The sequence below is a fragment of the Gigantopelta aegis genome, chromosome 14 (genome assembly GCF_016097555.1).
Source record: "Gigantopelta aegis isolate Gae_Host chromosome 14, Gae_host_genome, whole genome shotgun sequence".
Taxonomy (NCBI): Eukaryota; Metazoa; Mollusca; class Gastropoda; order Neomphalida; family Peltospiridae; genus Gigantopelta; species Gigantopelta aegis.
Window position 1 is genome coordinate 2,357,527 of NC_054712.1, and position 25,328 is coordinate 2,382,854.

Genomic DNA, 25,328 nt, shown 5'->3' on the forward strand with positions numbered 1-25,328 from the left:
ATGTGACGACCGAGCGTCTGAATGTTTTGTGAATGGCTGGTAATAAACTCCTAAAAACTACAGAAGGCAAAGATGACACCACAAATTTGTAAAGTTCAATCATTTATTATGTAACAACAAGGTATAGTTCTCAATAAAATGCTTCTTGCACTTCACTATATTATTTGTATATCAATCAGTATTTGCTATCAACAAGCACTTTCAAGTAATACACATTGACCAATATGTCATTAAATGTTACTAAAAACGAACATATTCTGAGCTATACGTATTCATTAAGATAAGTAGTATTCATGTTACCTATTTTATGATTAAACTACATTATGCAACTACACAACTATTTCCATTATAACTAAATTTCTGTTTACTTATACTCTAACTTCAGATGTGCTAGTTTAATATATTGCTTTATCTTTAATACTACAGTTCACTACACTATCTCTAATACTACCTCTCACTACTTCCTACTACTTCAGTACTATATTTCTCTACTCAGAGTGGCACTACATTACTCTGTCACTTCAATACTATAATAACTACACAGGGTGGCACTACATCACCCTCAAGTACTACTTAAACACCATAAACTACACAGGGTGGCACTACATCACCCTCAACTATCACTTAACCACTATAAACTCAGTAGGGTGGCACTACATAACCCACAACTATTTCCACTATATTTCACTTCTCACTCTTCACTACTTATACACTATCTTCTCTTGTACACAGTGTGAACTGCCTCACTTTTCACTACTTCAGCAATATATTAAACTACACTTTAACTTCTATTTCAATACTTCTCACTTTTCACTACTTCTACACTATCTTCTCTTATACACCGAGTGAACTATAGTAATATATTAAACTACACTTCTCACTCTTCACTACTTCTACACTCTCTTCTCTTGTACACAGTGTGAACGACATCACTTTTCACTACTTCAGCAATATATTAAACTACACTTTAACTTCTATTTCAATATTTCTAACTCAATAGACAACATATTCCTATATCAGAATAATATCACTTATGTCCAAGACACTTTATCTCAATGTTAACTTTTCACAGTAAATACCATAGCTCTTCTAGGCTCTTGATTTATAATTGAAGGCTAACCTATATCTACATTTCTAATTAATTATATTGCCAAATATAATTATCATGTTTATTGAGAATATTAGTTTATTAGTGAGAATGGCTATCTAATCCCAACTCTAAAATCAGCGTGCTGGTAAAATCAGTGTGCTGAATCAGCGCATTGGGAGGGTATTCACGTCTGAAACAACTAAAATCAGCCGGCTGAATCAGCGCATTGGGAGGGTATTCACGTCTAAAACAACTAAAATCAGTGTGCTGAATCAGCGCATTGGGAGGGTATTCACGTCTAAAACAACGAAAATCAGTGTGCTGAATCAGCGCATTGGGAGGGTATTCACGTCTGAAACAACTAAAATCAGTGTGCTGAATCAGCGCATTGGGAGGGTAATCACGTCTAAAACAACTAAAATCAGCCGGCTGAATCAGCGAACTAAGACCCTCCCCCTGTTTGGCTGGGTAAGGCTAGTCACGCTAAAAGTAGGGGAGACCGGGGTTGGGTGTCACACGGGTTGGTAGTCACAGTGGCCATATCTCTTCCATTAAACGGCGTAAGCGTACTGGACTAAGACAAGTATGTGGCTTGAAATGTTTGTATTCCGTCATATTTAAATTACAAAGAATTCACGGCATTTTTTTTAGATTTCAAAACTTGACTCTTTTTTTTTCGCTCTGTATGTATTTTTTTAATATTAATATTATTATATTCTAGTTTGTACCATTTGTACATTTTGTTTCAGATTAGTACAGTGTTAAACAGATATGAAAGTCTGCTTCTTATGGAGTGAACTTATAAGCAATAGACTAGTACATTGGTCTGACGGACAGTAATTATTGTGAATGGGTCGTGAGGGGGTAGGTTGTCACACGGTGTCGGGGGTTGGTTGTCACATACAATAACACGTGACAACCAACCCCGGTAACGCAAAAGCATGGTGAATTGCAATTTACATACCTGCATGCATATAATACATACGTACATGCATACATTCATACATACATACATACATACATACATACATACATACATACATACATACATACATACATACATACATACCAAGGATGGTATATCAGTTGCTGTGGTATGTACTATCCACTCTATGGGATGGTGCATATGAAAGATCCCTTGCTACTAATGGATACATGTAGCGGGTTTCCTCTCTAAGACTAAGTCAGAATTACCAAATGTTTGACATCCAATATCCGATTATTCATAAATCAATGTGCTCTAGTGGTGTCGCTAAACAAATCAAAGTTTAAAAGTTTATATACATTCATACATACATACATACATCAATACATATGAGGCCAAAAATAATTTTATATACACGTTTGTAGGCTTCATGTATATCCTCGGTTAATATTCTTTTTATAACTTCTCGGTGACCAAGCGGTAATCGTGGTGGTCAAGGAAATGTGAGCGATTAGGTGCCATATGTTCGAGTCCAGGCAACGGCATGAGAGACAATCTGAGTCGAAAACAGATTTGTATTCCATGTGCCCGTCAAATGTATACAATATATAGATATTCATACATTTATAAATACATACATACATATACTTTTGAAAATTCAAGTATATCGTTATTGTTTAAAGTATGGCATATTAAATAAAAAAATTGTTGAAAATATTTTTGATTTTTAAATTAATAAAAGTCTTACATTTGACAACATTAAGTTGTGATATCCAATCACAAGAACTTCAACTTATTGTGTTTTACTGTATTTTAATATTGTAGATCTTGAAATTAACGCGTCCCTAAATTAATGCGAGTGACGGTGGGCAGACTAAAAGCGACATGAAATTAATGCGAGTGGCCTCCATTTGAAATATTACTGTATTAGCAACACACGTCCGTGTAGTTTTTTGTTCAATCCAAGTTACAGTTGTCTTCAATGAGATCAACTTACTATCATATCTGTGTACACATCAGTTAACCTGTTTAGTCCTTAGTGTTTTGGTGAGATCAACTCCATATTTTGCAGCGTTCATTTACGTAACGGGTATTGATGTAGACATATTTCAAAGTCATAACAAAAGAACAATTCAGCCAACTAAGTTGCAGTGAACTTGAACAGTTAAATCACAGAAACGGTCGACCTCAGGATTAGCGTACTAAAACCCATTCACACGCGATGTATCATGTCGGCTTTTGATACGATAGCCAAAGACCCTGCAATCATCAAGCGTGGCTGGCATCTTGTTAGATTATTGTACGATTAGTATGTCTCGTCTACAATGAATTGTGCTCCAGTTGCTTTATAAATGTATTAGCATTTTAATCTTTGTTTTAAAAGAGTGTGACACATAGCTTGCTGGACTAGTCAACAATTAGTCAGACTTGCCTACAATGAATTTATTTCCAGTTGTGTTATATGTTAGAATTTTAATCTTTGCTTGTTTTGTTTTAATAACGTGGGATACATAGACAAAACATAGAAATAAATGTGTCATATTATTAATGCGAATAACACGAGCTCGCATTTTTCGCATTAATATTATGATCGCATTAATTTCAGGATCTACAGTACATTAAACATATAGTGACAACCAACCTCAGGACCTGTAATAACCAACACCGTAACGGGGCAGGTTGTCTCAATAATTTTAATATTTTCAATTGCCAGAATCCTATATTTAAATGAAGCTGGACGAAATTTACCTTTACACTATATGGCTGATATAAACGATTTAAACTTTACAAGAAAATCAGTTGATAATAAGATATTATAAATTGTAGAAATGTAACGACATAAAAAGTGTGACAACCAGCCCCGGTCTTCCCTATACCCGACTTCCCTATTACTGGTGTAAACTAATACCTCAATAAACTATCTAAATAAACATATACAGTAATTTCTAATCTCATTCATGTTCCTACAAAAATAATAATTTAAACTTTGGTTTTCCAAAGTTTAGTTGTATTTACCGCTAAAAATTTTGACAACTGTGACCCGGATGTACAATAAATATAATTCTTGAAGGTCACGGTCAACTCGGCAATTACCGCCGTTTGTAAGTGCGTGAACATATAAACATGATTTGTTAAAACACTCAGAAGTGACAAGAAACTTCGTGCCACGACATGACATCATTGGAATATGAATTTGGAATGTACACAAGTAATAATTACATCACTTAAAAGGATCGACATTCGCCCAAATGTAATAAAATTGACATAAAAGACATCGTAAGTCGGCGGTTGGTAATGGTCTCATACCGGAGTTATGTGAGCGCCAGTTACAATTATGAAAAAAAACGTAACTCACAACAGTATTATAAATATACTGGGTTCTCACATTACCCTCTGCTTAGATACATTTGCGTCCTCGCAAGTTTATAATTATATATATATATATATATATATATATATATATATATATATATATATATATATATATATATATATATAAACGTAACTCACAACAGTATTACTTATAAACATACTGGGTTCTCACAATGTGGTTATTTCAACAGGCGGTCGACAAGAATAGAAAGGGGAACCCACTGCCTCCACAACAAAATATGTCTAATTATAAAGCAGCAATGGATTTGTATATGCACTTTCACATACACAGGACAATACATACCACACCCTTTAATATATCAGCCCCCCCCCCCCCCCCCGCCCCCTCGCTCCTCAGGGAGATGCCCTCCAAGGAAATCATCAAAAACGTTTTAGTATGAAAATTTTGACAAACCTCCAGTGTCGGGGTGTTTTTCTGTCTCCGACGACGACGACTTTCCATCCGGGTATTTTAGCTAGAAACTTGACGTCATCCGTGGGAGAGAAGATGGTCGTCACCACGATCCACTTGTCAAAGGTATGTTCCAAGCTTGAACTGTTAAATTGTCTACAAAGAAAAGAAAAGGAAACGCTTCTTTAATAAATTTCGCAACATAGTTTAAAGCGAGGCTGTTTGATGTCTAACGTACTGTTATTTCCAAATAGCGTCTCCACGAGTACTGAGTACTCGGGCACGGGACGAGTCTAGCAAGACTTGAGTCCGTTTACAGGACTCGAGTACCCGTGCAAGAAAGAGCACTCTCATGATTTATTTTTGTTGTTGTTGTTGTTTTTTAAACTTCATTTTGCCATATGTGTGCCGCCAGACACATTGTAGGGCTATGAGACATGCAGGGTTAACAAAAGTCGAACGTGTGCAATGCTACACAATGGCATGATTTGGCATCCATGTTCAGCGCTGGAATTAAGATGCATAATGCTCTTTATCATCATCTAGTGTAAGTGTCGGGTACTCGGGTCCCGGTCGAGTACTCAAGTCCAATATTTTGGACACGTGGAGGCCCTATTTCCAAACCGCGGGTTTGATTCGCACAGCTCTCTTACACTCGTTTAAAGACGAATGCCCTCGTTTGAGCCCGTAAAAATGAACACTAAGTTTAGTTAATCTACAAACCTGCAACACATATTTGGATATGGCTATAACAGAGAGAAGCTAAAGTCGTCGATGTTTAAACATGGAAATACCGTCAAAAATAACTAGAGCTTGCTTTATAAATCATTAATTCTTAGACGAACGTGCGGGTTTTTTTGTTTTTGTTTTAAACTAGGGTATGTCTCTTTAATAAACAACAGTGATATTAGATGGAACAGAAAAAAATCTCTACACCACTTTAAACACCCTTGCATTTTTTGCTTGTTTTTCAGGTCTTAAAGTAAATGTGGACAATACTAAACTAATTTGGATACGGTCGAAAAAACGTAGTAGATATAAGATATGTCGGGACTGGAAATTTGACTGGACAGAACAATTTACTTTATTGGGGATTAACTTTGATATTGACTTGGAAAATATGATAGAAAGTAATTTTAAGGAGAAATTTAAAGCTATTGAATCTATTTTGAACATTTGCTCAAGTAAAACTCTTACTCCATTGGGAAGAAACATAGTATTAAAATCTCTTGTTCTTGGAAAATTAAATCATTTATTTTCCTCTATTCCAAATCCACCTATTAATTGTATTCAAGAACTTCAAAAAAAGTTTTTAAATTTTATTTGGAAGCATAAACCTGACAGAGTTAAACATATACAAATGAATTATACTATTAGAGATGGAGGAATTAAAGTACCAAATATTCAAACATTTTTATTATGGCACAAAAAATTGCTTGGATTAAAAGGCTTGTATGTATAGATTCAAAGTGGAGATCTCTTATTTTTGGTGAAGTCAATATGTTAGAAAATATTATGCACTTTTATCTTGGTGCATCTATCTTAAAAAAAACGGCTTCGATGGCGTCGTGGTTAGGCCATCGGTCTACAGGCTGTTAGGTACTGGGTTCGGATCCCAGTCGAGAAATGGGATTTTTAATCCAGATACCGACTCCAAACCCTGAGTGAGTGCTCCGCAAGACGCAGTGGGTAGGTGTAAACCACTTGCACCGACCAGTGATCCATAACTGGTTCAACAAAGGCCAAGGTTTGTGTTATTCTGCCTGTGGGAAGCGCAAATAAAAGATCCCTTGCTGCTAATCGGAAGAGTAGCCCATGAAATGGCGACAGCGGGTTTCCTCTCAAAGTATGTGTGGTCCTTAACCATATGTCTGACACCATATAACCGTAAATAAAATGTGTTGAGTGCGTCGTTAAATAAAACATTTCTTTCTTTCTTTCTATCTTAAAAAATGTAAAAATAAAATTGTGAGTGAAAATGATGTCCAGTCTCAATATATATATACTCTTCAAAAAAAGAAACGCAAAAGGGTACAAATGGGTTATAACTCCGATTTTATGTTTCCTACCGGTTCATGCTTTGTGAATATAAGGTCATTGTATGTCCCAAACACATTCCCACGGTTACATTCGATAAAACGCAGCTACTGTACAATAAAGTTCCAAAATGTGAATATTCGCAAAAACGCAGCCACGTGCAAACCATGTCACCACTGCACGTGCGTTGTCTGCACGTGCAACATGAACACCGACAGTATAAAAGTGCAGGGTGTTCGCTTGCCTGGCCTCTGTATCTGGCCGACAGTTGACAATCCAGGACATGCCACGTCTCAGTGAACCGCAGAGAAACAATGCCATCGGCCGACTAGACGCAGGCGAATCCAGAACGGCCGTTGCCAGGGCATTCCATGTGTCCCCAAGCACCATCTCCAGACTGTGGGACCGTTAACAGCAACATGGATCAACACGTGACCTCCCTAGATCCGGTCGACCACGGGTCACTACCCCCGGACAGGACCGCTACATCCGGGTACGCCACCTTCGGGAACGATTGACTACTGCCACCTCCACAGCCGCAGCAATACCAGGTTTGCGCAGGATATCCGACCAGACCGTACGGAACCGCCTACGTGAGGTAGGAATTCGTGCCAGACGTCCAGTTCGAGGTGTCATCTTAACACCACAACACCGTCGACTCCGACTGCAGTGGTGCCAGATTCATCGACAATGGCCTCAACTGCGATGGAGACAGGTGTGGTTCAGTGACGAGTCCCGATTTCTGCTCCGACGTCATGATGGAAGATGTCGCGTGTATAGGCGTCGTGGTGAACGTTATGCGGCAAACTGCGTGCAGGAAGTGGACAGATTCGGCGGGGGTAGTGTCATGGTGTGGGCAGCCATCTCACACACTGGCAGAACTGACCTGGTCCACGTGCAGGGCAACCTGAATGCACAGGGCTACATTGACCAGATCCTCCGGCCACACATCGTTCCAGTTATGGCCAACGCCAACGCAGTGTTCCAACATGACAACGCCAGGCCTCAGACAGCACGTCTCACAACGGCTTTCCTACAGAACAACAACATTAATGTCCTTCCTTGGCCATCGATATCACCGGATTTGAACCCAATTGAGCATCTATGGGACGAGTTGGACCGACGCCTCCGACAGCGACAACCACAGCCCCAGACCCTGCCCGAGCTGGCAGCAGCCTTGCAGGCCGAGTGGGCCACCATCCCCCGGGACGTCATCCGTACTCTGGTTGCTTCAATGGGCAGGCGGTGCCAGGCAGTTGTCAACACACGCGGAGGCCACACCCGGTATTGACTCCAGATGACCTTGACCTTGGTGGTGTGTCCTATCACTTACTCACAACGGACTAGAGTGAATTGTGAACAATCCTGCAACATTTGGTAATTATCGGACTCACCATTCAATAATTAAATCAATTCTCCAAATGTTACGACAATGTGGTTTTGCGTTTCTTCTTTTGAAGAGTATATATATATATATATATATATATATATATATATATATATATATATATATACATATATACATACATACATACATACATACATACATACATACATACATATATATATATATATATATATATATATATATATACTAAAGCAAAATATTTCCTCTGAAGTAATCAAATAATAATAATAATAATAATAATAATAATATTATTATTATTATTATTATTATTATTATTATTATTATTATTATTATTATTATTATGTCTCGACCCCCTCCCCTTGTAAACTTTGCTCGCCTCAATCTAGAACCCTGCACATGAGCCTGCTATTTATTATTTTATTTCAGTGTATTCGCTGTTGTTTTGACATAAAATAATATAAACAAACAAACAACCTGACAGCAAATTTACTCAGTGGACTGCAAATCTGCCTAGTTCGTGGACTAGAATGCACTTTGTATAAGTTTGTTTGTTCTTGCTACGTCCCTCTCCAAATTTGTGATGTCGTCCAGCAAAACAACCGATATACGTGCCGGCTCCGTCCATGATGACTGCCACTGTTAACGCGTGGCCATTAAAACTAAATGTGCGATGTCGTCCAGTAAAACAACCGATATACGTTCCGACTCCGTCAATGATGACTGCCACTGTTAACGCGTGGCCATTAAAACTAAATGTGCGATGTCGTCCAGTAAAACAACCGAGATACGTTCCAACTCCGTCCATTATGATTGTCACTGTTAACGCGTGGCCATTAAAACTAAATGTGCGATGCCGTCCAGTAAAACAACCGATATACGTTCCAACTCCGTCCATAAAACTAATATTTTGCGACAATAAAAGCACCGGTATAGCACAGAAGGGTTACCCCATTAATTGGATATTCTAGAAGAAATATAGAATACTCAATTCATGGTTTTACAATAAATACACCTCTACATAATAATGTATTTCTTCTCGAAGACACCGTTTATGTTTTGACAATATTTTAATAATAATTGTACTCTACCTTATAGCAGGTTTTTTCTCCAAGACTAAGTGTATGTTTTGACAATATTTCGATAATAAATGCACTCTACCTTATAACAGGTTTCTTCTCGAAGACTAAGTGTATCTTTTAACAATATTTCAACAAAAAATACATCTAAGCTTATAACAGGTTTCTTGTCGAAGACTAAGTGTATGTTTTGACAACATTTCAATAATAAATACATCTTAGCTTATAACAGGTTTCTTCTCGAAGACTAAGTGTATGTTTTAACAATATTTCAACAATAAATACATCTAAGCTTATAACAGGTTTCTTCTCGAAGACTAAGTGTATGTTTTAACAATATTTCAATAATAAATACATCTTAGCTTATAACAGGTTTCTTCTCGAAGACTAAGTGTATGTTTTGACAATATTTTAATAATAAATGCACTCTATCTTATAGCAGGTTTCTTCTCGAAGACTAAGTGTATGTTTTAACAATATTTCAATAATAAATGCACTCTACCTTATAACAGGTTTCTTCTCGAAGACTAAGTGTATGTTTTAACAATATTTCAACAATAAATGCTATAGACCTTATAGCAGGTTTCTTCTCGAAGTCTAAGTGTATGTTTTGACAATATTTCAACAATAAATACATCTAAGTTTATAACAGGTTTCTTGTCGAAGACTAAGTGTATGTTTTGACAATATTTCAATAATATGTGCACTCTACCTTATAACAGGTTTCTTGTCGAAGACTAAGTGTATGTTTTAACAATATTTCAATACTAAATACATCTTAGCTTATAACAGATTTCTTCTCGAGGACTAAGTGTATGTTTTAACAATATTTCAATAATAAATACATGTTAGCTTATAACAGGTTTCTTCTCGAAGACTAAGTGTATGTTTTAACAATATTTCAACAATAAATGCACTCTACCTTATAGCAGGTTTCTTCTCCAAGACTAAGTGTATGTTTTAACAATATTTCAACAATAAATACATCTAAGCTTATAACAGGTTTCTTGTCGAAGACTAAGTGTATGTTTTGACAATATTTCAATAATATGTGCACTCTACCTTATAACAGGTTTCTTGTCGAAGACTAAGTGTATGTTTTAACAATATTTCAGTACTAAGTACATCTTAGCTTATAACAGATTTCTTCTCGAAGACTAAGTGTATGTTTTAACAATATTTCAATAATAAATACATGTTAGCTTATAACAGGTTTCTTCTCGAAGACTAAGTGTATGTTTTAACAATATTTCAACAATAAATGCACTCTACCTTATAGCAGGTTTCTTCTCCAAGACTAAGTGTATGTTTTAACAATATTTCAACAATAAATGCACTCTACCTTATAACAGGTTTCTTGTCGAAGACTAAGTGTATGTTTTGACAATATTTCAATAATAAATGCACTCTACCTTATAGCAGGTTTCTTCTCGAAGAATGAATGCCATTTACTGGCGTTGTTCATATTGGACATCAGATTGACGTATACAAACGATAACACAACGCCGACGATAATGCAAATGTAGACCACGCGAAGCTTTGCCATTGCACGTCTACTGCGGTGGCAACGGCACCCGTTGTAAAACCGCGCGACACTAAACCTCCTTGTAATGCATCGTTGAGAACAAGCTTAATTCCCACACGGAAGGGTATTTAAGAACGAGTATATTGTTACTTTGACAGCTGCTCGCATACTAAAGAAAAAGGGAACGACGTAGTCCAATGGTAAAACGCTCGCTTGGTGTGCGGGCAGGTATACAATCGATCGCCGTCAGTGGGCATATCAAACGCTGTGGTATGTGGCTGTGGTATGTGCTATCCTGACAGAGAGAGAGAGAGAGAGAGAGAGAGAGAGAGAGAGAGAGAGAGAGAGAGAGAGAGAGAGAGAGAGAGAGATCTACGTTATCTACATTAACCGTAAAGAAATCAAAAGTGATCTCTTCTGATATTTGACCAAAGTTCCTGATTATTGAATCGTCAACCGAGAAAGAAAAAAATGTTTTATTTAACGACGCACTCAACACATTTTATTTACGATTATATGGCGTCAGACGTATGGTTAAGGACCACACAGATATTGAAGTAGGAAACCCGCTGTCGCCACTTCATGGGCTACTCTTTTCGATTGGCAGCAAGGCATATATGCACCATCTCATAGACAGGATAGCACATACTACGGCCTTTGATGTACCAGTCGTGGTGCACTGGCTGGAACGAGAAATAGCACAATGGGCCCACCGACGGGGACCGATCCCAAACCGACAGCGCATCAATTGAGCACTTTACCACTGGGCTACGTCTCACCCCTCATCAAACGATAGAGCCTTGCAAACATTATCACCGTTTGCTGTTGAGATGGGACTCCAAGGCTTGTCTGGTGAGCCAAACAGTGTCAAAAAGTTAAAAGAATGGTTCTCTGTTGGTAGAATGCTCAACAGAGTCATTCCGAATGTCTCAAATCCACATTGTTGTGTGATGTATCTATCAAAGTCAGTGCGCACAAGTCCCTTAATTCATCAAAAGGCGTGGAAAATTGACAGGTGCACGGTATGGGCTGTTTGACCACGACAGAAAGACATGTCATAGTAATAGTTCATGACTAACACCAAGGGAAACCGTTTTGCGTACTCTCGGGAGTGCCCAAGAAAGGGATACAACAGGTTAGAGTTGAAAAACGTCTGTCGTTTCCTGAAGCCAGAAAGTTGGTATAGACCAAGTCAACTGTTGCAGTTGGGAAATCCTATGCTGCAGCAGTTAAAAATCTGTACTACAAGTACATCAGTTCAGACGGATTTAACCTGGCCTAATGGTGTTGATCGCTATCAGAAAATATCGGATATTGAGAAGGCTCAAAAACAGACAGCAAAGGCTGTTTCAGAAGCAAATTACTCTGTCCCATGTATCCTCTGATTCTAAGAATCCACCAACGGTTTCACCAGCCGGACAGCCAGGTTCTAGCAAACCTGTGACTAAAAAGGACACCAAAGAGAAAGCACAAAGATAATTTGTCAGGTAAACAAGAAGCATGAACAGCGATCAGTTTTAAATGGTAATTCGTTTGGTCATCCACAAACCAAAAGACCACCATCAAAGGCTAAGATAATGCACTAACTTCCACCCAATGTTAAATACAATCCTACAGTGGAACTGCCGTGGGCTTAGGCCCAATTTTGATGACCTTTTTAAAACACATAATCCTCTTGCAGTGCGTCTTTAAGAAACGTTCTTGAATCATCACGTGAGGATTTAACCTCTATCATACATTTCAAGAAACTGAAACCAGAGCATCTGGGGTTGTTTCCATTTTTTTAATGAAAACATTCCTCAGAGTATCGTAACATTAACTACTAATTTACAAGCTGTTGCTGTAAAGGTTACAGCTCATAAACCTATTAGTCAAACAAACCTTCAGCTGTGGGCTTTAGGGCGCTAACATCAATCGTCAAAAAGTCAATTATCCCAGTGTATGTTTAAAGCAGATCAAGAGTGTGTAGCCTGTGCAGATCGTGACATGTAAAAGAATGTCAGGTGAGTGACAATGAATAGCCACCAACTGGGTCAAACACAGCTAGCCAGTCTATTGGTTGATACTCACTGTCCCTGGTCAGAGGTCAGATGTTTAGACAGGTAAATGCATGTCCCTACAGCTCCTAGCCAAAGGATTAGGTGCATGTGTTTTGTACATACTAAAATCATTAATACAATAAAACCCACATGGTTACATTCTCCCCCCACTAATTAAAATAACGTCCTCGTTATTTACTAGTTCTTAAGCACTAATGACAACAGTGCTTCTCGAGCACTGTCAGGCATACTGCTAAGAACACCAGTGGCTGCTAAAGACGTTAAAAATGTTGCCCTCTCTTTCCAGTCTGGTCTACGATTAGGAGATTGGACTTGTGGAGACTGAGACATGGAAAAGTCACCTCACGTTATCCACTCAAGTGGTTTCCTATCCCTCAGTGATCTTCTTGGTGGTGGTCTTGGCGGTCTTCTATCGACGTTGAGAACATCTGCACGGTCCTCCTGTACCTCATTGTCTGAATCACGTGATCACTCCGTGATGTCCCCCTCTGGTAAAGGATCTTCTTGAACAGGGGTGTCTCCAAGTTCAAGAGGAATGTTCTTATGAACTGGAGCTGTGTCCTCCTGTGCAACTTCTTCAACAGGCATAACATCGGTTGCTATTGGAGCACCGAAACCAGCTGAAACTACTTTTTGTCCAGATTCCATAAACTCGTCATCATAAGATGGGACTGATCCATCTTGCTGATCTATGGCAATTTGTATTTTCATGAGTGTCACTGGCCTGGTGATTCATGGTGGCGGTACAGGCTTAATATCCTCTTTGACAGGAATTAGCAGTGAACTGACGGGAAGAAGGAGATTTCAATGCAAAGTCTGTGGCTTTCCAGGTCCTTTCTCCGTCTTGACAACAAACACTGGAACATCTGTGCTTGGTTGACTTTGCACCACATACATATCCTCCTCCCATCTGTCTGCCAACTTATGCTTTCCATCAAAAGCTAATGTTCAGACAGGCACCCGATCTCCGACCCGAATAACAGCCCCGCAGACTCTGGAATCGTACTGCTTCTTCTGCAGAGTTTGACTGTGATTTGCAGCCTCACTGGCAAGTCTGTACGATTCATGTCTTGTACTGTTATATGCATGGACCAATGGTGCAACATGTGATTTCCAGTTGGCCTTCTTGTCTGGAGTCAAAGTCCCCAACATATCCAGTAGTGTCCGATTAAATCTTTCACACATCCCATTTACCATTGGATGATAGGGTGTGGTCCTGGATTGGTCTATCCCGGATATCTGGTACAGTTCCTTCATCAGCTGACTTTGAAAGTTGGCGCCTTGGTCTGTATGGATCCGCTGAGGAAAAGCATAATGCACAATAAACTGATTAAATAACACATCAGCTGTTGTCTTGGCAGTCTGGTTCTTCGTTGGAAAAGCCTGTGCATATCTGGTAAAATGATCAGTGATGACCAAAATATTTTGGAAACCACCTTTCGAAGACTCTATAGTTAAATAATCCATGCACAGCAATTCCAGTGGCTGGTGTGTTTGGATGTTCACCAAAGGTGCTCAAATATTGGTTGGAGATTTTCTCCTCAGGCATCTGTCGCATCCATTGATCCAAGCATCCACAGCTTTCCCCATGCCTGGAAAATAAAACCTATCCCTAACCAAAGTTAGGGTTCGTTCTTTACCCAGGTGTCCTGTGTCGTTATGCAGGCCTTGAAGAACAGTGTTGACAAACGCTGTGGGAAGGACTAGTTGTCTCTTCTCAAGACCACTGACCACTGTTTTCATATGGAGAACACATCTGTGGATAAACAGATGGTCAAATTCCTTCAACAGAGCTAAATGCACTGATAAAGAAACATCTTTTCTTCTTGGTCGTTTACCCTGGGCAATATCCCTAAGGATGGGACTAATGCTAGGGTCTCTCATCTGAGCTTGTGGCCACTCCCGAAAAGTCATCTGTTTCAGATCATCAGCTTCATCTGCATCTACAGAATCTGCAACCACACATGCAGATACTTTCCACCAGACTCAGCACCTGTAAACCTAAAGAAATCGCCTTAATTGAATCTGATGAAATAGTTTCTACATTGTCTTCTGGTGACCTTATTGGCAGTCATGACAACACGTCAGCATCAGTGTTCGCTTTACTTGGTATGTATTTTATTACAAAATCATACACAGACAAAGCAGCTAACCACCTATGACCCGTAGCATCGAGTTTAGCTGTGGTTATCACATATGTCAGTGGGTTATTGTTGGTAAGAACAGTAAAGCTATGTCCATAAAGGCAATCGTGGAATTTTTCAGTCACTGCCCACTTCAGTGCTAAAAATTCCAACTTGTGAGCTGGATAGTTCCGTTCTGTCTTGCTTAATCCTCGGCTTGGATAGGCTATCATCCTTTTACCATCCTGTTGTTCTTGGTACAAAATGGCTCCAAGACCTTGGTGACAGGCACCTGTGTGTACTTCAAAGGGCAGTGAGTAATCTGGGTACCCCAGTACAGGTTGGGTTGTTAAAGTCTTCTTGAGTAACTCAAAAGCCCGCTGCTGATCTGTTCCCCAACAAAATCTGACATCAGGCTTTGTCTTCTTGCTTCTCCTGTCTTTCTTGGTTGTCATTGGTCACAGATCAGTCAGTGGTCGACAGATCTTAGAAAAGTTAGGAATAAACTTCCTTTAATAGCTGGCAAAGCCAAGGAATTGCCTGACCTGTTCAGGGCTTTCTGGCTGAGTCCAGTTCAAAACCTTGTCCACCTTGGAAGGATCTGGCTTAATACCATCACCAGAGACTATGTGTCCTAGATATATTACCTCAGACTGAAAGAGTTTGCATTTCTTCAGAGACAGTTTTAAACCATTCTCACGAAGCCTTTGAAAAACACATTTCAATCTGGTAATATGTTCCTCGTAGGTGTCTGAAAAAAATAATCAGATCATCTATGAAAATCTTGCAAATATCAAAATGCAAATCCCCTAAGCAGTCTTCCATCAACCGTTGATAGGTCGCTGGGCTGTTGGTCAATCCAAATTCCATTTGGTTATATTCATAAAAGCCCAAAGGTCCAACGGTGAAAGCATTACGAGGCTTGTGCTCTTCCAAAATGTCAACCTGGTGGTAACCACTCTTCATGTCAAGGACAGAAAACATCTTTGAACCTGCCAACCAATCAAAAATGTCCTCCGTTCTTGGCAAAGCATATGCGTCATTGATAGTGTGTTGGTTGAGCATCCTGTAATCTACACACATGCGTAGACTACCATCAGGTTTCCTGGCTATGACCACATGTGAAGCTCAGGGACTAAAAGACCTTCTAATTATTCCACAAGCCAGAAGTTGTTTCAAGTGTTGCTTCACTTCTTCAAACATCGAAGGTGGAATTCAGCGATGAGGAATCTTGAATGGAGTCTCATTTGTCAAATCAATTCGGTGTTGAACATGTGGACAGAATCCAGTGTCATCATCACCACTGGATAAGATATCTTTATAATCTAAAAGGAGTTGTCTTCCTTGTTACAGTTCATCTTTGGAAATGTCAGTCGACAAAGTAACTTTAGAAAGATGTGATGCATCAGGACTAAATTATTCTAAAGGTTCGTCTTCAATAGTGACTGGTTGCAGCTCACAGATTACAGCTCTTGGTGCTATCACTACCGTCCGGGTTGTATTAGACAGCTGAACATCTATTTCCTGGTTGCCTCTGTAGCTGTACTGCACAATGGTTGTTGTAATTTCAAGATCTGAAACCGCTGACTTGCTACACGCCTGTAAAACGGCACAAGAATCACGAAATGGCAATCTCTTGTCCATATAGCCTCTCAGTAGTATGGTTGAATTTGGCCCAACAGCTACATTCTGTGTCTCAGCGCACCTAACAAGACAAAGTCGACCTTTCATCCAATACAGCTCTTTCTGCTGGAGAATCATGGATCTAAAGGTTAAATAATACCCTGTATGAAGATCAGCTGACTGAAGAAATTTATTTCCATACTTCTGGCGACAACCTTGTAAAAGAGAAGATAAGATGTTTGTCCCAATTAAAATTGGTACAGACAAATTATAGGTTGAATTGGTTGATCCTCTGAACTTCCCTTTAGCAGTAAAGACGTTTCAACATAGGCTAAATATGGAAGACTTTTTTCGATCAGCACACTCAACCTCAAGAATATCTTGAAGTGAATGTAACTCCAAACCAGGTAAAGAATTCTTATAAAAAGAATTACTGACAGTTGAAACCGTACTACCAGTGTCCAATAGAGCACGGCAGGTAGTGTCATTCACCCTCACTTCAACCTCATTGGCATCTCCAACTAAACCCTGTGGAATAAAAGTATTGTTAGTGGAGCTTGTACAACAAAGGCCAGTAGCCTGCTGCCCGGCTAAGGTCGATTCCCATTTAAATTTCTTCGGCTATGATCTAACCTAACCCGACATCCAATTGCAATATGTCCATACTGGTGGCAACGGAAACACTGAATACCACGTGGATCCCTTTGGCGTTGTGTTGGTTGCACATCTGGATGACTAAACTGAGGCGGAACATTCTTCTGCTTCTGGAAGTATGAAGATCCAGTACAACTTTCTTGGGTTCATCGTGATGGTGGATCCTGGCTTAACTGTTTCTCCATCTGTCTAAACCTGGATTCCTGTTGATCAAACCTGATATTCAGCTGGTTAATCATACCTTTGATATCAGCTAAGGCATCCAAAAATTCAACAGGAGAAGTTACAGTTGCCATTTTACCCAGGACAGTTTTTTTCAATGGAAGTTGATATCATTCCTGACGATCCTGTTCAATACTGCGGAGCTCAGTGACTAAATTGTCAAAGGTATGCGCAGTGTCACGCTTATGTCCAGAGCAATCCTTCAAGTTCATGCCATAACCGTGAAGAAATCAAAAGTGATCTCTTCCGATATTTGAGCAAGGTTCCTGGTTATTGAATCGTCAACCAACAAAAAAGAAGAAGAAATGTTTTATTTAATGACGCACTCAACACATTTTATTTATGGTTATATGGCGTCAGACATATGGTTAAGGACCACACATATATTGATAAAGGAAACCCGCTGTCACCACTTCATGGGCTGCTCTTTTCGATTGGCAGCAACGCATCTTTTATATACACCATCCCATAGGCAGGATAGCACATACCACGGCTTTGATGTACCAGTCGTGGTGCATTGGCTAGAGCGAGAGATAGCCCAGTGGGCCCACCGACCGGGATCGATCCCAAACCGACCACGCATCAATTGAGCGCTTTACCACTGGGCTACATCTCGCCCCTCGTCAACCGATGGAGCCTTCCAAACATTATCACCTTTCGCTGTTGAGACGGGACTCCAAGGCTTGGCTGGTGAGCCAAAGAGTGTCAAAAGATTAAAAGAATGGTTCTCTGTTGGTAGAATGCTCTGCAGAGTCATTCCAAATGTCTCAGATCCACATTGTTGTGTGATGCATCTATCAAAGTCAGTGCGCACAAGTCCCTTAACTCGTCAAAAGGCGTGTTTCGAATGTGTTTTAAATGGCAAACATTTGGACATGGTCAAAACACCTTCCGTGGACAATTGACACGTGCACGGTGTGGGCTGTTTGACCACGAGAGCAAGACATGTCATACTGATATTTCATGACTAACAGCAAGGGAAACCATTTTGCGTACTCTCGGGAGTGCCCAAGATTGCAGCAGGAGAAACGGATATAACAGGTTAGAGTTGAAAAACGTCTGTCGTTTCCTGAAGCCAGAAAGTTGGTGGAGACCAAGTCAACTGTTGCAGTTGGGAAATCCTATGCTGCAGCAGTTAAAAGTCTGTACTACAAATACTTCAGTTCAGACGGATTTAACCTGAGCTAATGGTGTTGATCGCTATCAGAAAATATCGGATATTGAGAAGGCTCAAAAACAGACAGCAAAGGCTGTTCAGAAGCAAATTACTCTGTCCCATGTATCCTCTGATTCTAAGAATCCACCAACGGTTTCACCAGCTGGACAGCCAGGTTCTAGCAAACCTGTGACCAAAAAGGACACCAAAAACAAAACACAAAGATAATTTGTCAGGTAGAATAAAGAAACATGAACAGCGATCAGTTTTAACTGGTAATTCGTTTGATCATCCACAAACCAAAAGACCACCATCAAAGGCTAAGATAATGCACTAACTTCCACCCAATGTTAAATACAATCCTACAGTGGAACTGCCGTGGGCTTAGGCCCAATTTTGATGACCTTTTTAAAACACATAATCCTCTTGCAGTGCGTCTTTAAGAAACGTTCTTGAATCATCACGTGAGGATTTAACCTCTATCATACATTTCAAGAAACTGAAACTAGAGCATCTGGGGTTGTTTCCATTTTTTTTAATGAAAACATTCCTCAGAGTATCGTAACATTAAAGGCATATTATCACAGACCACTGACCTATTTAATGGTCTATCAAAGTATTACCTGAATAACAATAATTTGATTTGTCCCTAAATGTACTTTATTCAACCATCTTCATAACCACCATACTCCATTTATTAATGATATTTTGTAAAAATAATTGAATTATGGCAATGGTCCAAATTCAAAAACTAAAATTACGGAGAGGGATGACATAGATTTCACTCCATCATGGTTTCAATTAAGGTGATGCGATAGCTAGATTTGGTTTCCAACAATTAATGTAATTTTTATTTATTATCCATTTTTAAAGAAATAAGGTCCTTAAATCCGTGACAGTATGCCTTTAACTACTAATTTACAAGCTGTTGCTGTAAAGGTTACAGCTCATAAACCTATTACTCTGTTCAGTTTACTTGCCACCTCGTAATCATTTATATTTTATTCATGTTCATTGATAATTTTCAAAAAGCAAAGTTCTGTATATTCTGTCAACAATATCTGTTATGAATTGCATTAAACTAACAATTTATTACTAGTTAACACTGAAAACAGACATCCGTAAACGCAAACTCTTTAAACTAAGTGACACCATTGTATGGGTTTGCCAAATCGTGATGACGTCATATTTAGTACTGGCTAGGTCATTGATTTGTAGGCGTCAAATCGTCCAATGGTAGTGTACGTTACACCAATGCAGAATATTTCTCACTGAGAAAATATATAAAAAAAATTCCCAGTTTTGAGTGACCACTGGGGTAATAAACATGTTTATATTTTCACTCCAGGTAATGTTAGAGGCAGATATATTTCACAGAAGAATTTAACACCATTAGTCGCATGCAACACCTGTTTTATTTTCACGGGATGCAAGAAATGCACATCCTTGTTGAAATGTTTTTCTGCATACTTTCTAGAACCAGCATACCAAAGATATTTTCCCTTCAAGAATACAAGTTTATTAATGTATTCAACACCAACGATGAAGGTTGGAAAAGCGATCTCCAAAAAAAGTCTGTGCTTTACAAATATCCGATTGATGAAAATGAAGTGCTCTTTCAAACGGGTTGGGATGTAAACAATGTCAGATGCTTGGTGGTAAATTCCGTCCGACAATTTTGTGTTGGTGTTTAACGTCTGTTTGAAGGCGTTGTACCGAGCTTTGTCTAGCTGCTTAAACTCGCTCATTGACGACAAATAAGCTTTCTTGCCAAACTCTGAATTCACCCAGGGCCAATTAGTTGAGTTCCCGGATGTCCTCAGCAACACAAGTAAAGACGACGACCATATTCGATCAACCGGAAGTGAGTTTAGATTCCAGACATTCATTAATGTGTCGTCTGCGACATGCAGGTATCCATCCACTCGGTAGTTCATGCTCATGGCCTTCATCATACACGCTTGTCCAAAATACCCATTTCCAATATCCACTTCTATAAAGGTGACGTGCGTTTTAAGAGGTCGTGTGACGTGTCTGAAGTTACTTAACCCAGGACCGCAATACAGTCTTTGTGGGAAATGCATGCTGTAAATAATTTCCAACAACTTAACATTTTCGTAATGTGCAAAGTTAAACACTATTATGAGAAGAATGTTGGAATAAGTAGACGAAGTTTGTTGTAATGCGTATTTGGGTAGCTTTAGAGATGTTTCTGGACAAAAACTGGAAATGGACCGAATATGGTTCCATTTGGAGTCATATTTGTCCGTCGTGTGCGCTATGGGCAGCTTCTGCTCAACGGGCCAGAACTCTACAACAGTTTGTCTATCGCTATATCCCTTTGGAGGACAGAAGCTGCCATTTTGATACTTTGCCTGGACTCGCTCCGGTTCTCGATACCCAACCATTTGCAGATCTCTGAGCCAGGTTTCAGTTAACAGGACATCAGCTTGCTTCCAAAAATTATTACTAGCCATATCTTGACTGAGGGTTAGCACGCAGGTAAAGAAGGTTGCTTTTGGGCGGCAGTTCCACTGTTTCAAGAACAACAAAAGTCTCGTTGTTTCAAAGTACAGATCTTTTTCCTGAACAGCATCGTCAAGGTATGAATGCGAATTTCTTTTCTGGAAAGCGTTTGGTGGAAGGAATCCCAGAGTTCCTCCCATTTCCCAGAGAAGACGCTGCGCCCAGTAGCCCCTCCAAATATCACACACTCTGAACGTTGTGGTTGTGGGAATAAGCAAGGCCCACAGTGCGTCATAGAGAAACAGCGTGTTCTGGGAGTTGAAAGGTGAAAAGACGCCTGCTGGTACAACACCAGGGGGAGCCCGCATGTCAAATGTTATATTCAACATCTTCAGCGTCTTCTTCCGAGTCAGTCTGAAAATAGCATCCATATCCGGGTCGCCGTTCACTAGTCTCTGTTGGATGGAAGGAGTTTTCCACGTCTGCAGGATGTAGTTGTAAGAGACGTTGTCTCCGATGGCGTTCAGAGGATAACCTCTCGGCCACAACGTCGGCTGGCCGAAATGGCGGTACGGATTGAACAGATGCTCCCCATCAAACATAATACCCGATGTCTGCGGCTGTAGAATAAAGTTTCTTAGAAGGTCAAGAGGTCGATTGTCGTCATCAGTTTCGTAAATGACCTTGGCACCTCTAGCAATGGCGTACAGGTATCCGATTGTCTTCCGGGCATAGCTTCCGGTAGGAAGAAGTGCGACACTCTCAAAGCCAAGCTGTTGTTGTGTTTCGAGGTCTAGGAAAATACAGTTAGGACTGCTGGAAAAAGAAGAAAAGAAACCAGCATTAAGGTTAAACATGTCCATACAAGAACAACAATGAATTTACTACTTCGATTATCAATTCATTTATATCACACATTGCACAGATATGGTCAGACAGATATAGGTAGATAGATGGATTGTAAGATAGTTACGTACGTATGCATATACATTCGTACAGAGAGAGAGAGTGGAGAGAGAGAGAGAGAGAGAGAGAGAGAGAGAGAGAGAGAGAGAGAGAGAGAGAGAGAGAGAGAGAGAGAGAGAGAGAGAGAGAGAGTGAGTGAAGGGGGGGGGGGGGTCCAGAAAAAGAGAGATAAATTAAAGATTATCGAGGCACGCAGGCGGTCTAGCAGACAGGCAGACAGACCGACAGACCATCAGATAAATCGTAGAACTAGTTTCATTCCGAGGAATAAATTGCAATCCAAAGGAAAGACGAAATAACGTTTGTTTAACCGACACCTTATGCTATTTGGTGTGTACAATATCGTTATTTTGACAGTTTGTTTTGAAAGAAAAGGAATGTTTGTTTATCGAAACCTCGGCACATTTTAAATAACGGCTATCTGGTGTCAAACATATGGTTATTTCAACAGGTGGTCGACAAGAATAGAGAGGGGAACCCACTGCCTCCACAACAAAATTCGTCTAATTATAAAGCAGCAAGGGATTTTTTATATGAACTTTCATATACACAGGACAATACATACCACACCCTTTGATATATGAGTTGTGGAGCACTGTTTGGGACGGGACAATACCGAATCCACCCACTGGGATCGATCCCAGACCGACCGCGCATCAAGCGAACGCTTTACTACTGGACTACGTCCCCAACCCCCCCCCCCCCCCGCCCCTCAGAGAGACGCACTCCATGGAAAAAAAAAATTGACAAACCTCCAGTGTCGGGGTGTTTTTTTGTCTCCGACGACGACGACTTTCCATCCGGGTATTTTAGCTAGAAACTTGACGTCATCCGTGGGAGAGAAGATGGTCGTCACCACGATCCACTTGTCAAAGGTAGGTTCCAAGCTTGAACTGTTAAATTGTCTACAAAGTAAAGAAAAGGGGATGCTTGTTTAATAAATTTCTCAACATATTTGAAAGCGAGGCTGTTTCATGTCTAACGTACTGTTATTTTCAAATAGCGTCTCCGCAAGTACTGAGTACTCGGGCACGGGACGAGTCTAGCAAGACTCGAGTCCGTTTAAAGGACTCGAGTACTCGTGCAAGGAAGAGCACTCTCGTGATTTATTTTTGTTGTTGTTGTTGTTGTTTTTAAACTTCATTTTGCCATATGTGTGCCGCCAGACACATTGTACGGCTATGATACATGCAGGGTTAACAAAAGTCGAATGTGTGCAATGCTACACAATGGCATGATTTGGCATCCATGTTCAGCGCTGGAATTAAGATGCATAATGCTCTTTTACTTTATTCCTTAATCTCATCATCATCTAGTGTAAGTGTCGGATACTCGGGTCCGGGTCGAATTTGACACACGAGTACTCAAGTCCAATAGTTTGGACACGTGGAGGCCCTGTTTCCAAACCGCGGGTCTAAATCGCACAGGTCTCTTACACTCGTTTAAAGGCGCAGAACCTTGTTTCAGCCCATACTAATGGACACTAAGTTTAGTTAATATACAACACTATTAGTATAAGAATCATCGCTTTTTTTTCTTCTTTTTTTTTTTTTTCTTTTTTTTCTTTTTTGCACAGCACTGAAATATCGTAAAGTTGTGAGAGTTTAGTAAATTAGGTCTACAGGTAGCCGTACACCAAATATTATCTGGGCGGGTTAAAGTCCGAGATGCACCCAACTTTTCATCCCACAGCTGAGGCTACCAGTCCTGCCATTGGTGATAAATGTGACAGTGTTTGTTGTGATACAAAATGTTGTTTCGTCAGGCCAGTAAATTCGTTTTAATTTAATGTGAACTAGTGTCAATGTACCAACCACCATTGTGTTTGAAACATGTGCGGGTTCTTACTAAAAATAGCATGACATTTCTTTTGTACGGAAGTAGGTAGTCATAGAGACTCTACCCGTTATGTCTGAAATGACACAAGCATCAAGAAAATCAATCCTGGGAGCGAGCTTGTTACGAAGACGTTCTAGCTGACGTTGCTCCCCGTTATCTGGTACTTTCCTATGTCCAAGGGTAGAGGACGCCAAGAAGTCTCCTTGATGGGGATGGAGATCTGTGAAATCCCCCTGGATTGCGTTTCAGTACTGACGCGGCAGCTGTCACTTTTCTACGTAGAATAATGACTCTTTGCCGTAGAAAACTTACTTTTACGGTAGAATTGTGACCGGGGGGTCAGAATACTACGGCATCCCAGTAACGTGGTATTTTGACCCCCGTAGAATACTGACCTCCGGTCACTACGGACGTTTTTTGCAGAATAAAAATACCGTTATAGTCTAGGGAGTTATGTTCATTTTTTGAAGGTTGCATTTTTTTTTTTTTTTGCTCAAGTTAATACAATTTTGGTCATATGTTCCCATGACCTACCTGAACCAGAAATTGATTGGTAGCATTTTTTCTGACCACTATCATGTCAGCCATGTTGAAATTCAAAATGGCCCTCATTTTCATATAATTTCTTTATATATCTCCACTCCCATTTAACATAGAAACATATTTTTGGGGTATATTTAAACATATTATGTTAGTGAATTAAAATATTGTCTTTATTATTCATCTCACATGGCAACCATCTTGTAATTCAAAATGGACGTCATTCCATGTTATTTTTTTCTCTATCTTTACTCCCATTAATCACAGAAAATTAATTTTGGTGTCAGTTTACATCTATGAGCTCAGATGATTATTTTGTAAAAAGGAAAATTGTTGTCTGATCTTGGCAGCCATCTTGAAATTCAAAATGGCTACCACTTTAATATATATTTTTCAAATATCTCAACTCCCAGTTAACGTGGAAGCATAATTTTGTGTCCATGTACATTTCTGTATTCCATGCTTTGGATCGTTTTCATTTATATAGTCATTGAATCATGAAAACATTCTTGAAATTCAGTATGGCTACCATTTTAATACATTTGTCTTATATCTCAACTCATGCTTAATGGAAAAGCACAACTGTGTTGTCTAAATGTATATTTCAGTGGTCAATGAATCTAATTCTTTAGATTTATAGTCATCCAATTATGGCAAACATCTTAAACTTCAAAATGGCAGCCATATGGAAATTCAAAATGGCCACCAATGTAATCATTTGGCAAATACCTTTTCTCATAGTCTACATACAAATACGACTGTTGTGTTCATTAGTACAAACTAATGAAATAAAGGAACATAGCAACTGTAAGTTGTAATGCATAATGGCATATTCTAGGCATCTACTTCATCTGTAATAGTATGCACATTGC

General features: G+C 39.5%; 2 protein-coding genes across 2 annotated transcripts in view; both read right to left on the minus strand.

Annotated features, from left to right (window-relative positions):
* Positions 1–11,726, minus strand: part of LOC121388383 (probable glycosyltransferase STELLO1) — a 47,536-nt gene extending 35,810 nt beyond the window's left edge. The window contains exons 1-3 of the mRNA XM_041519686.1: positions 11,587–11,726; positions 10,695–10,886; positions 4,804–4,956 (exon numbers count right to left, since the gene is read on the minus strand). Of these exons, the coding sequence (XP_041375620.1) occupies positions 4,804–4,956; positions 10,695–10,886; positions 11,587–11,726 (485 nt within the window). The remainder of the gene's footprint in view (positions 1–4,803; positions 4,957–10,694; positions 10,887–11,586) is intronic.
* A 7,757-nt stretch (positions 11,727–19,483) lies between these two features.
* Positions 19,484–24,476, minus strand: LOC121388384 (probable glycosyltransferase STELLO1). The gene is made up of 3 exons (XM_041519687.1): positions 24,451–24,476; positions 22,830–22,982; positions 19,484–21,927 (listed from the first exon to the last, which is right to left on the minus strand). Exons 1-3 carry the CDS (start codon positions 24,474–24,476, stop codon positions 19,977–19,979), a joined length of 2,130 nt encoding a protein of 709 aa, XP_041375621.1. The 3' UTR covers positions 19,484–19,976.
* Positions 24,477–25,328: the final 852 nt, after the last annotated feature.

Excerpts from the sequence above, each read along its gene's own strand:
- LOC121388384 (XM_041519687.1), bottom strand. The coding sequence starts at position 24,476 with ATGCTACCAATCAATTTCTGGTTCAG. Across the intron at positions 22,983-24,450 it reads CCAATCAATTTCTGGTTCAG|ACAATTTAACAGTTCAAGCT; the intron begins GTAGGTCATGGG and ends TTTACTTTGTAG. Across the intron at positions 21,928-22,829 it reads AAAACACCCCGACACTGGAG|CAGTCCTAACTGTATTTTCC; the intron begins GTTTGTCAATTT and ends TTCTTTTTCCAG.